This window comes from Gracilinanus agilis, chromosome 5 (assembly GCF_016433145.1).
Source record: "Gracilinanus agilis isolate LMUSP501 chromosome 5, AgileGrace, whole genome shotgun sequence".
NCBI classification, from domain to species: domain Eukaryota; kingdom Metazoa; phylum Chordata; class Mammalia; order Didelphimorphia; family Didelphidae; genus Gracilinanus; species Gracilinanus agilis.
Genome location: NC_058134.1, coordinates 121,753,597 through 121,767,213, shown reverse-complemented (window position 1 = coordinate 121,767,213; position 13,617 = coordinate 121,753,597). Strand labels below are relative to the sequence as shown.

The 13,617-nt window shown below is 38.3% G+C and overlaps 1 protein-coding gene across 1 annotated transcript; it reads left to right on the top strand.

Annotated features, from left to right (window-relative positions):
* Window positions 1–5,526: 5,526 nt before the first annotated feature.
* On the top strand, window positions 5,527–12,656 carry SSMEM1 (serine rich single-pass membrane protein 1). Its single transcript, XM_044677398.1, has 3 exons — window positions 5,527–5,706; window positions 11,229–11,292; window positions 12,163–12,656. Exons 1-3 carry the CDS (start codon window positions 5,527–5,529, stop codon window positions 12,654–12,656), a joined length of 738 nt encoding a protein of 245 aa, XP_044533333.1.
* The last annotated feature ends 961 nt before the right edge of the window (window positions 12,657–13,617 follow it).

The following is a 13,617-nucleotide window of genomic DNA, read 5'->3' as shown; positions in this document are numbered from 1 at the left end:
TATAGTGGCTATTCCAAATTTTTGAATTCCCTTCAAGTCTCCCATTGCATCCCTTCCCTTTATCCTCTCAGCTAAGGAGCTTGCTTTAGATTTCATCAGAAAAACTGAAGCCATTCACTGAGTAGTTCTTCCTTATTTCAAGTCAGTGAGACATTCCTCTAAACTCCCATTATCTCTACCTTTACTTCAGTTTCAGTTTAAGAGGTGCCCTTCTCTCTGCCAATGCAAAACTGTTCTAAAAGCATCCTGGATCCCATTGCCTCAATTCTTTTTTTTAAACCCTTACCTTCCGTCTTGGAGTCAATGCTGTATATTGACTCCAAGGAAGAAGAGTGGTAAGGGCTAGGCATTGGGGGTTAAGTGACTTGCCCAGGGTCACACAGCTAAGAAGTGACTGAGGCCAGACTTGAACCTAGGACACCTCCCATCTCTAGGCTTGCCTCTCAATCCACTGAGCCATCCAGCTGCATCCTGCCTCAATTATTCTTGAGGAAATTGCCCAACACTATTACTTCTGCTCTCTCACCTTCAATCTTTCCCTAGGTAAGTCTACTTGTCTTCTTTCCTTTTATCTACAAACATGCTCATTTTCACAAGAAACAGTTCTTAAATTCCCATCATCCCTACAAGCTACCCTCTTTATCTCTATCCCCTCTGTTAAATTCCTCAAGAAAATAATTTACTATGTGTCTATTTCTTCCCCTCTTACTTCTCCTAAACCCTCAGCAATCTAGTTTCTGACTTCATTCAAATGAAATTACCCTTTCTGAAAGTTTCTAATGATCTCTTAATTGCTAGCCTTACCAGCCTTTTTCTCATTCCTTATTCTTCTCAACTATTTTGCAGCACTTGATACTATTAATCACCTCTTGAGATACTCTCTCCTTTCTAGATTTCCATAATAATGTTCCTTCTTTCTCTATCTCCTTTGCTAAATCTTCATCTGTGCCATGCATACAATAGATAACCGTTAAGGCTCTGTCCTGGATCTTCTTTTCTTCTCCATCTATACATTTTCTTTAAAAGAGCTTTAAAAAACTCTTACTTTGAGTCGAAGGGGATTTGCTTGGGGATGTAGACTCTAATGATCACCCTAGTGCAAATATCAATAATATGGAAATAGGTCTTGATCAATGACACATGTAAGACCCAGTGGAATTGCTGGTTGGCTATAGGAGGGGGTGGGAGGAGAGAAGGGAAAGAACATGAATCATAGAAAATTTTTTAATTAATCAACTAAGTAAAATCTTTTAAAAATGAAAACAAAACAAAACAAAACAAAACCTCTTACTTTTTGCCTTAGAATGGATACTAAGTACCATTTCCAAGGCAGAAGAGTAGTTAGAACTAGGTGATTGGGGTTAAGTAACTTGCTCCAAGTCACAGAGCTAGGAAGTATCTGAGGCCAAATTTGAACCCTTGTCCTCCTGACTCCAAGCCTTACTCTCTCTCCACTGAGTCACCAGGTTGTATCCCCACCATGAATCTTTTGACCACTAACTGGATGTCCCCATAGGTAGCTCAAGTTCAACATATCCAAAACAGAACTCATCATCTTTCCCTCCTCAACTTTATTATTGTCAAATCACCATCATTCTCCCAGTGACCTCGATTCACATCTTAGTGTTTGAATTGAATTCTACATAACAACTGAATTCTAACATATCCAAGTTGTCAAATTTCATCAATTCTACTTTCACAACACTTTTCTTAAAATGTCCTCTTCTCTCCATTCACAGGGACACTCAGTCCTCATTACCTTTTGCCTGTACTATTGCAACAGCCTTTTAACTATTTTTTATCTCAAGTCTCTCCTTATTCTAACAAACCCTCCACTGGGCTGCCAAAGTGATCTTCCTATAATGTTTAAGTCTAAATATATCACCACTTTACTTGATAAATTTCAAATGTCTCCTTGTTCACCTTCAGGATATAAATATAATGTCTTCTATTTGGCTTTTAAAGATCTTTACACCTGGGTCCTCTTTTTAACCTTTTCAGCCTTCTTATACTTTTATTCCCTCCACAAATTGTATGATGCAGCTACAATGGCCTACCTGCTTTTCCTCTGACACCCCCAATGCTCCAAATCCACTTGATATCTTTGCAAGATTTTCCTTCATACCTGGAATGCTCTGCCCCAATACCTTTCCATCTTTGATTCTTTGGCTTCCTTCAAGACTTGATTCAATCACAACTTCTGCATTGTCTCCTTGCCCACTAGCTGGTGGTCCTTAAGATGACTTTCCTAGATCTTTTATGTATCTTTATAAGTACCTAATTATTTACATATTGTTTCCTATACATTTTTTTTTTTTGGGTATCTCCAGTGCTTAACACAATGCCAGGCACATAAGAAGTGCAAACACTTGTTGACTGAGGCCTATTGTTGACACCCCCTCCAGTAGTGTGTGCGCTGAAATTACTTTGCAAGCATTTTTACTTGTGTATCAGTTGTTTCTCTTCAATAGAATGTAAATTTGGGGGAGTAAAGTCTGTTTTGATTTTTCTTTGTATTCTAGCACCAGGCCTAGACATAGCAGCTTAATATAAATGTATACGGACCAAGTCTTAAGTTTTATACTCCATGGTCTAGCATAGTCTTTTAAGTAATAAGAAGATCCTAATAAATGTTTCTTATTATTGTGTACCTGAGTTCCTATGCTCAAAAACATGCTGTGTCCGGTAAGGAATAAAAAAAAAATTTTTGGGCGAGGAGAGGAAGTTAAAATAGCAGCTGACTTTTTACAATCTTATATAAAGGACTTTATCTGAGGCTTCCAACAACCCTTTGAAGTAGGCACTACAGATATTATCCTTATTTCATAGACAGAGAATAGGCTCAGAAAAATTGGATGACTTTGTACGTTACCGAAGGACTAGTGTTAGACGACAGACTGGAAGTGGGGTTTCAACCCCTGACCTTTTTCAGTGCCCTAAATAGCGGAAAAGAGTAAGTGTGAGGGGGAGGGGCAGGGAGCGGTGGGTTAATAATACTTGTAATGACGCACTATAGCAGGCCACAGGTGTCCTAGTGCATAGAGCTGGACCTGGGAGTCAGGAAGAAGCAAGTTCAAAACTTCCCTCCGATACATAACAGTTGTGTGACCCTGGATAAGTCACCTAACCTCTTTGGATCTCTTCGTCTGGAGAATAAAGAGGCTGGATTCGATGGTCTCCAAGGCCCCTTCCGGCTCTAGCCCTCTGGTCCCATGAGTTAATTCATGAAGAAGACCTAAGTCAATGAAGTCCCCGCTCTCTCCCCACACTGGGTCCCAGTCGCTCACGCCACAAAGCAGGGGCTATTCACACCATCAGGAGACGACTTACCCTAATTTGCACCCTGCCCCCTCTCCAGACCAGCTCCACCCCCTGGGCCTCGTCCGCCCTCCCTCAGCACGGGCCACGGGCACCTCAGCCAGCCTTTCCTCGCACGCCCCGTGGGGCTCGAGCCTTCCCCAACTCCGGCAGGCGGCGAAAGCTCCGTCCAATCCCCGGAGAAGAAAAATAAAGAACACACACAAACTCACCTTGCTCAACTTGCTGCAGCCGCGATACGGCGCTAGCTCTCACCGCGCCTGCGCACAATCACGTGAACTCGCTGATGCCCAACCCCGGGGCGCGAGGCCAATCAAAACGTGAAAACTGGACCGCAGGATCAAGGTGGAATGAAAGGAAGGCGGGGAGGTTGGGGAGACTGGGACCTACAGAACTTTCTTCTCGCGAGAGGACGAGGCGGGAGACCCGGGGAACGGGCGCGCGTGCGCCCGTGTGTGTGGGGGAGGGGTGTCTTTAGTCGGGTTAGCGCCTGCGCACTCTGGCCTCGGGAAGTTGCTTCTGGAGTCGGGTCAGGGAAGGGAGGGGAAAGTGGATCTCCAAAGTGGGAGGGCGGCAATTTCAAGTTTGTTACCCGGCCTACTTAAAGAGCCGAAAACAAACAAACAAAAGGTGACTCACTCGAGCAGCGTTAAATCCAAGGAAACATTCGGGGCGCCAGGGCTCTTGGGGTCTTGCGGCCGGGTTCCTTTTCTCCAGCCGCTTCAGTTGCTCTAAGGACTGAGACGGGCTGCACATGTTCCAAGCTCGGCCCTCTTGGCTGCTTGCTCCGTTTGCGCGGCTACCGCTAGAAATCGGCAACATTGCACCCCGCCAAGTTTTTTTAAGAAGGAAAAAAAAAAATCTTAGGTTTCACCAGGGATTGATCACTCTTCCCAGAGTATAGACTAGAGTCCCAGGAGCTCCTTCAACCTGTCGTTTTCGGCTCGAGTTTTTTTATTTTGTCTTGTTTTGTTTTTAGGAGGATGTTGTCAGAGATTTCTGCAACTTAAGATATTGACACTTGAGAGTTTTAAGTATCTCGTTTAAAATCACACAGCTAGAAAGAACTTGAACTCGTCTTCCTGTTTCCGAGGCTGGAACCGCTATGCAAGGGGAATCATATCTGCCCTAGCTCACAGTAACTGAAGAGAAGGCTTTGTAAAGAATCACATAAATAAGAGCCATTCTGAAAATGTGACTGGCTGACAGAGGAACTTAATTCTTGGGGAAGACGGATATACTATATCATAGATAATTGAATTCTCCCTATAACTATGCAATTGCATTGCATATTTATGAGAAAGGAGAAGCAAAGAACATAAATAACTGGGGAAATGTCTCTGAATAAGGTGATATATATTATAAAAGATAGCATTGTCATAGAATGCTGAGATGTCTGATCAAAATCCCAAATTTTGGTTACAAGACCATATTCTTTTGAAAATGAAGTTTTTTTCCAGGAGTATGAAAAACAGAGGGAATACACATTACTGATAGTTTACAACATTATATATATATATGTACATATATATAAAATATGAAAATTCCAAAGTACTTTATAAACAGTGACATGACATTTTACAGATTTAAAGTGGATTTTGCTATAATTTTAGATGTATTTATCAACTCAAGTGGAGAAATTACTTGAAAAAGTGTGGAGGCAGTGTCAGATGTAAACAGCTGCCAACACTAGCTAGTACTAGGGACCCAAGTTTTCCTTGTTCTACTTCCCTAAATTAAGAAGAAAAAATGCTCTAGTAAATTTTATCTAATTCATAACTATCTCAAGTTCTATATTGATCCTTGTACATTTATTTAGGAACCACCCCAAATTCTAAATTTTAGTGTAGTCTAATCATATGTTAATAAAGGGAAAGAGAAAATTACTTAATGCCTCAAAGAAACCAAATTGTTTTTAAAGAATCAAGCAATATTTGCTGATAGGAAATGGAGTTTGTACAAAAATGTCCCCTAAAATTGAGATGAAAAGAAATATTACCCATTAGTTTTAGCTGAAGTAAGATACTTAAAATATTCCAAAAAACTTTAAGGAATCCATTGTAGTGGCTTGTTCATTCTTGTCACAGTTGCTGAAATATGTCATAATAGGTTGCCAAGGAAGTTGTTATACATCATGGATTCAAGTATTCTCCCAGTCATCCTCAATCACATAAAGCATGTTTTGATATTTTCTAAGAAAGTAGCTTCATGGGACTCCCCTATTCCCTTTTCTGGGAGATGGACCCTCCCAAAAAGCCTTTGAATTTAATTTCAAATCCGGAGTATGAATGCCGAAAGGATGACTCTTGTGGGGCAATAGGGAACTTTCTGCTTTGGTACTTTGCCATTATGTTGTTCCTGATGATCCTCTATAGGGCTTCTCTCTGGGTAGGATATTCTTCCATTCTTATTAATATGTTTACTAAGCCATGTATTTCTATAAAGTTATTATTTTTTTTTTATAAAGCCTTCCCAGCTATTACTGACCCAAAGTTTTCTTCTACGTCCTCATAATTCTGGTTGTGGGAAGTAAGATATTAGATATTACAGAATATGTACTATGGAATCTTAAACTCAATAGAAAGATTTTTTTTAAGTAAAATAAGAATGCAGACTAAGATTCAGAACTACCATTATAGAGTATTTCTCTTTGTAAAAATGTAAAGCAGTATTAATAATAATGATAATGGGAAGCATTTACATAGTGCCTACCTACTATGTACCAGACACTGAGTGCTAAGCACTTACAAATATTATCTCATTTGTTCTTCACAATAACCCTGGGAGGTAGGTACTATTATAGTCTCCATTTTACAGCTTTGGAACCTGAGAACAGACACAGAAGTTAAGTGACTCGACCAAGGTCACTTAGTTATTAGTCAAATTTGAACTCAGGTCTTCTTGACTCCAGACCCAACACTTTTTATAATGTGTCACTTAGCTGGTGCATAATATATGTGTATATATCACCCATTATTATTACTAGCATTATTATAGCTGGTAGTGCTTTTATATCTCCTTAAAATAACTACAGATTCTGATTTTTAATATTAAATAGATGGCTAATCAAATAATTGTATTTACTACTGGTACATATAAAATGTACATTGTGATAATATTAACAACAGTAATATTTTATTTTTAGTAATTATTACTATTAGTAATAATAATCAAAATATTGAATAGGTTGGCAGTCATCTTTTCTACTCTGAGTGCTCCATTAGAAGCAAAAATGGGTTATTAAACTCTTTGGTTTTTCATTTTGGTAGGTAGAGAGATGCCTCTCTATAGTAAATTCATCTGAATCTTCTTTAGGCAGAATCTTTGATAGCAATCAATAGAATTAGAATAGGGATAGTTTTATATTACCTAGCTAAACTTATTGAATGAATGACCAGCCTAACAAGAAAGTTACTACTCTCTTGTATATCATCAAACATTTTCATAGACTCTGTTAGAGTTGGAAGAGATTCCAAAAGGCTTCTGGTTAAGAATTCCATTTAAAACATATCCAACAAGTAATCATTCAGCTTTTCTTTGAGGACCTCTAGGTCTACTTGTCAATGCAACTCATTTGACTCTTGGATGGTGAGTTGTTAGGAAGTTTATCAGTTTTAATGTCACTCTTAAGTCTTCTGTACATTGCTGTTGTTGCTTTGTGGGGCCAAATAAGACAAATTTAATCCCCATTCCAATGACTTCCTTTTTTTTTTTTTTTTTTTTTTAAACTTCGGTGTATTGGTTCCAAGGCAGAAGAGCAGTAAGGGCTAGGCAATTGGGGTTAAGTGACTTGCCCAGGGTCACACAGCGAGGAAGTGTCTGAGGTAAGGTCACATTTGAACCCAGGACCTTCCTTCTCTAGGCTTGGCTCTCAACCTATAAAGTCACCTAGCTATCCCCCTAGTGACTACCTTTCAAATGCTTAAAAAGAGCCATTGAGTTTTTCCTATTAGAGGTATCACATCTAAAATACTGATTGGATGAACTCTCTCTAACTGTACTTATCCAGTCACCTTTTGGTTCAGGCTAAACAACCTCAGTTTTATAGATTTAAAAACAACAATAATTTTATCTGTATCATCTACATAGAACCTTAGATCTTAGAGCTGGAAAGAGATCTCAAGAGACCATTTATCCTTCATTTCTTTTATGCAGATAAGATTTATCCCCATTCTCAGGAAAACCAAAAAAACTGAGGCTCTGCCACTAACCAAGTAGTATAACTACAGGTAGTTAATTTCAAGGTGCAACCTTGGGAACACCCAGTTTTTCCTGTTTTATTCATATTTGCTTAATGGAGTTCAATTTATGAAGTACTAGTTTATTTATTTATTTGTTTCAAACATTTTTACATGTTTACATGATTCATTTTCTTTCCCTCCCCCCTCCCAGAGCCAACAAGCAATTCTACTGGGTTGTACAAATATTATCACTTGATACCTATTTCCACATTATTCGTTTTCGCTATAGACAATCTTTTTTTATTTTTAAAAATTTATTTAGAATATTTTTCCACTGTTACAAGATTCATGTTCTTTCCCTTCCCTCTTCCCAATCCCCTTCCAGAGCTGTCAAGTAATTCCACTGGTTTATACATATGTCATTGTTCAAAACCTATTTCCATATTCAAAATATTTTCAAATTATTATCCATATTTATAATAGTGTTCTTCTAAAGCTAAAACCCTAGTCATATATCCATTGAACCATGTAATCAATCTTATGCTTTTTTTTCTGCGTTTCTACTCCCACAGTTCTTTCTCTGGATGTGGATAGCATTTTTTCTCATAAATCCCTCTGGATTGTCCTGTATCTTTGCATTACTATTAGTAGAAAAGTCTGTTACATTTGATTGTGCCACAATGTTTCACTTCCTTCCTTCCTTCCTTCCTTCCTTCTTTTCTTTCTTTCAACCTTACCTTCCATCTTGGAATTAATACTATGTATTGGTTCCAAGGCAGAAGAGTGGTAAGGGTAGGCAATTGGGGTTAAGTGACTTGCCTAGGGTTACATAGCTAGGAAGTGTCTGGGATCAGATTTGAACCTAGAACCTCCCATCTCTGGGCCTGCCTCTCAATCCATTGAGCCACCCAGCTGCCCCTATGCTTGGATTTTTATTAAAGAGGGCATAAATAAATACTTTTAGTCCCAAATTTCTTATTCCTCTAACATAAAGAGTCCCTCCACTGCATTTATAATACTAAAAAGTCCCTCCACTGCATTTATAATACTAAAACAATTTATATAGAGCTTTAAGATTTGTAAAGTTTTATACATATATTTAATGCCATTTGATTTGAGGACTATACCTTGACTTATTAAATTATGATACCTGAAAGTAATTTTCTACACTATCCAGGGACATTTTAAGAGACTGCATTATTTATAATAACAACTCGTATTTATGTAGTGTTTTAAGATTGCAAAGCGTTTTTTCTACTCTGACATAGATTCTTGAAAGCTTTTGTCACCCAGGATCAATTTTTTTATTCAAAGATATTTCATTTTCTTAATTAGTGTAATTGTAGTATAATATTACATTGTATATATAATAATTTTCAACATGTTTTCTTGAAATTATAAGATCCAAATTATCTCCCTGCCTCCCTTCCTTCCTCTCTCTTAGAGATGGTAGATAATTTGATCTGAATTATTCATGTATTATCATGCATAACATACTTCCATAGATTGGTCATTATTGTAAGAGAATACTCATATAAAACCAAAACTGCAAAATGAAACTGTAAATAAACTAACGTGGAAGGTGGTATACTTTGATCTGCATCTGACTCCAACAGTTCTTTCTCTGGAGGTGGACAGCATTCTTTGGCATAAGTCCCACAGAATTGTCCCAGATCATTAGATTGCTGAGAGTAACTAAATCTTTCACATTTGATCATCATATAATATTACTGTTACTGTGTGAAATGTCCCCCTGGTTCTGCTTATTTTACTCTGCATTAATTCATGTAGATATTTCCTACTTTTTCTGAAATCATCCTGCTTATCATTTCTTATAGCATAATAGTATTCTTTCAGCAACATATACCACGATTTGGTCAGCCATTCCCAAATTGATGGACAGCCCCTCAATTTCCAATTCTTTGCCATCACAAAAAGAGCAGCTATAAATATTTTTTATGTGAATAGGTCCTTTCCCCTTTTAAATGATTTCTTTGTTATACAAATCCAACAGTGTTATAACAAGATCAAAGGGTATGCACAGTTTTATAGTTTTTTGGGTTTATAGTTCCAAATTGTCCTCCAGAATGGTTGGATCAGTTCACAACTCCACCAACAATGCATTATTGTCTCAATTTTGCTACATGACCCCCAACATTTATCACTTTCCTTTACTAACATATTGGCCAATTTGATAGGTGTGAGGTGTAACCTCAGAATTATTTTAATTTGCATTTCTCTAATCAAGAGTGATTTAGAACATTTTTTCATATGATTATTGATAGCATTGATTTCTTCATCTGAAAATTGCTTGTTCTTATCCTTTGATCATTTGTCAGTTGGGGAATAGTTTATATACTTTTTTTTTTTAAACCCTTACCTTCCATCTTAGACTCAATACTGGGTATTGGTTCTAAGGCAGAAAAGTGGTATGGGCTAGGCAATGGGGGTTAAGTGACTTGCCCAGGGTCACAGAGCTAGGAAATGTCTGAGGTCAGAGTTGAACCTAGGACCTCCCATCTCTGGGCCTGGCTCTCAATCCACTGAGCTACCTAGATGTCCCCGATAGCTTATATACTTATAAATTTGGCTTAGTTCTCTATAAATTTAAGAAACTAGACCTTTATCAGAGAAACTTGTTATAATTATTTTTGCCTTCTAATCTTGATTACATTGGTTTTGCTTATACAAAAGCTTTTAAAATTAATATAATAAAAATTAATTCATTATAATGCTATCTCTTGTTTGGTTATAAATTCTTCATAGAGCTGACAGATAAACTATTTTTATGATCCCTTAATTTACTCATGATATCACCCTTTGTGTCTAAGTCATATACCCATTTTGACCTTGTCTTGGCATAGGGTATGAGATATTGGTCTATACTTAGTTTCTGCCATGCTGTTCTCCAGTTTTCCCATTAGTTCTTCTTAAACAGTGAGTTCTTATCCCAAAAAACTGGGGTCTTTGTGTTTATCAAACAGTAGGTTGTTAAGTTAATTTATCCTTCCATATTGTGTATCTAGTCTATTCCAGTGATCCACCCTCCTATTTCTTAAGCCAAAAACAGACCATTTTGATGATTATTGCTTTATAGTGCAGTTTGAGATCTGGTACTGCTAGGCTACCTTCCTTCACTTTTTTTTTTCAATTAATTCCCTTTGGTTCTTCTAGATGAATTTTGTTATTATTTTTTTCTAGTTCTATAAAATAATTATTTAGTCATTTGATTGGTAATCCAGGATCAATTTAAAAACATTATCCTTAAAGTCATTATTTTATTTATTTCACTTAGTCCAACACTTAAAAAATTTGGTAACAAGACTACCAAAAGTTTGTCTTTGAAATTGATGATGATCAGGGGCAGCTGGGTAGCTCAGTGGATTGAGAGCCAGGCCTAGAGACAGGAGGTCCTAGGTTCAAATCTGGCCTCAGACACTTCCCAGCTGTGTGACCCTGGGCAAGTCACTTGATCCCCATTGCCTAGCCCTTGCCACTCTTCTGCCTTGGAACCAATGCACAGTATTGATTCTAAGATGGAAAGTAAGGGTTTTAAAAAAATAAATTGATGATTGTTTGAGCAGGAGCTCAATAAATATTTGGTAAATTAAAACTTTAAATCAGACTCAACTAATATCCCAAGGCAACAATGATTCTTAACAAAGAAATAATAATGAATGGCTTCTAATTTAGAAAATCTCTGTAATTAGTCTATATTTCCTGACACAGATGTCTGAGAAAAAGGATATATCTTTATCAACTGACAGTGGGACAGGTGGCTCAGGATGTAAAGGTGAGACCTAGTGTATATTTAGCATCCAGTAAAAAAGATTATGACAGTGTACATTACTGCTGATGGTTTCCAGTTGCCCTGTCCCCATCCCTATTCTCTGTCCCCACCACTAAGTCAAATTGAGTTTTGTAGGGAACTGGAAACATTGCCTCCCATCTTCTTGATCCCTCCCCTATTTCTCTTACCTTGGCTTTTGCTATTTGTCTGCCCCATGTCATCTCCCACTCCCATTACCCTATCACTCATTAAAAAATATTTTTTTTAACCCTTACCTTCTGTCTCAGGTTCATACTGTATATTGGTTCCAAGGCAGAAGAGTTGGGTGGTAAGGGTTAGGCAATGGGGGTTAAGTGACTCACCCAGGGTCACAGAGCTAAGAAGTGTCTGAGGCCAGATTTGAACCCAGGACTTCCTGTCTCTAGGCCTGGCTGTCCATCCATTGAGCCACCCAGCTGCCCCCATCACTCATTTTTAAGAATGTAAAACCTCTGAGAAATAGAAGCTTGGTCCTTCTTTGGAAAAGGTTGGGATATTTGCTGTGGACCTTAAATCAGACCAGCATTATCTTTCCAAAGAGGGCCTTTCAGATTTCCATCTGTTTCCTTCTGCTCTTCCAGACTGAGAAGGCATCTTACCCACATGGGGTGGGGGGTAAATAAGGTATAGAGTAGGGCTTTGTCGTATCTGGCAGTGATGTGTATAGTCTGAATATTGCTAAAAAAAAAATCAGACCCATGTACGACTTACTATCTTTGGGATTCATGCTACAGGTTGCTGTAGTTGTTATTATATTAATTTATATTGTATTAGTCATTCGTTGAGCCACCATGCAGCTAATCAATTGCTTTCCTCTGATTATTGTTATCAAAGATGCCTACTGCAAGCGACACAACAAAAGCGCCATCTGGGACTCTTTTAGAAAGATCTTTAAGAAGAAACCCAAACACATGCAGCTTTCCCCTGTAACGGACTCCGAAGTGGCCCTTGTGAACGCCTACCTAGAAAGGAGAAGAGCCAGGCTTCACTCTCAGCTGAACCAGATGAATCAAGGCCTCCACGACAGCGACACCACGGACAGGGACAGCATGGACTCCAACTCGGGAGCCTCCTCCTGGAAGGAGAGCGAGACGGAACATCACCCAACACCAGCCAGCCTCAGAAGAAGAAAGATAGCTCAAAGGCAGAGGAACCTTGGCAGCTATCAGATCAGGGAAAGGCCTTGCCTCCACTGCAAAGCTATGAGAACCAGTGAATGGCTGACTCGCCACTTCCTTCATCCTCCTACAGCACCTCCTCCAGTAGACGGAGATATTCCAGAGGAGAATTCTCTAATAGAAATTAACACAAAATTCAGTAGAATTTGAGCCTTATCCAGTTCTTAGTTACTTGATGCAAAATGAATAAGAGATTAAAACAAGTATGAAATATCAACCAGAAGGTCAAGGTAGTGAGGCTTTACAATAAAGTCTCTCTACTAACGAGACAAGTGTACTTGGTATGTTTTAGATAATTATTTTTAAGTAAAAAAAAATACTAGTAAATTGCACGTTAGCATCATGAGTGTTTGACCAAAGATTTACATCTACTGTGTCTACATGATGCGATATAATGTATGATGTTGAATTTGGCTTACTAACTGTGCTACCCTACCCTAGGCAAGCCATTTTTAAAATAAAGGCGTTGGAATAGACGGCCTGTAATATCCCTTCCAGGTCTAAGCCTGTGATCCTATGATTTCTTACTTGAATCAGTATAAATAAATATTTTTGGTCCTCAGTTCATTTATTCCTCTAAAATAAATAAGGAAGCTCTTGTAAAATGGATGATTTATCCATCAATTCAACAAGCATTTGTCAAGTACTTTGTGTCTGTAAGGTATTCATTGTACTAGAGAATTGGGAAGCAAGGCAAATACAAAGTAATTGGAGGATGGAGAGAGTATTAACAACTGGGGGGATTTGGGAAGGTTCCATAGCTTGGCTGAGCCTTGAAGTAAGATAAAGTCTCTAAGAGAGATGAAGAAGGAATGCATTCTATTCATGGGGGTGTTGCTGGTAGAAATGCATGGAGGTAAGATATGGAATGTCAAGATCTGGGAACTGCTAGTAGTCTAGCATGGCTAGAATAGAGAGCTCATAAAGATAGGGAGTTATGTGAGAGAAGGCTGCAAAAATAGATGGAGCCAGCCAGGGAGGGCTTTAATGCTACGTTGAGAAGCCCTTGGTAAGACTTGCCTTTAGGAAGATTCTTTTGGCTGCTAAGTAAAGGATGGATTAGGTGCAAGACCAGTGAGGAGGCTATTAAAATAATCTGGGTGAGAAGTGA

Bases quoted from the DNA above. Each gene is read 5' to 3' on its own strand.
- SSMEM1 (XM_044677398.1), top strand. From the start codon at position 5,527: ATGGGACTCCCCTATTCCCTTTTCTGGGAGATGGACCCTCCCAAAAAG. The intron at 5,707-11,228 runs GTAGGATATTCT...TTCCTGACACAG, and splicing joins TCTATAGGGCTTCTCTCTGG to ATGTCTGAGAAAAAGGATAT. The intron at 11,293-12,162 runs GTGAGACCTAGT...TTGTTATCAAAG, and splicing joins AGGTGGCTCAGGATGTAAAG to ATGCCTACTGCAAGCGACAC.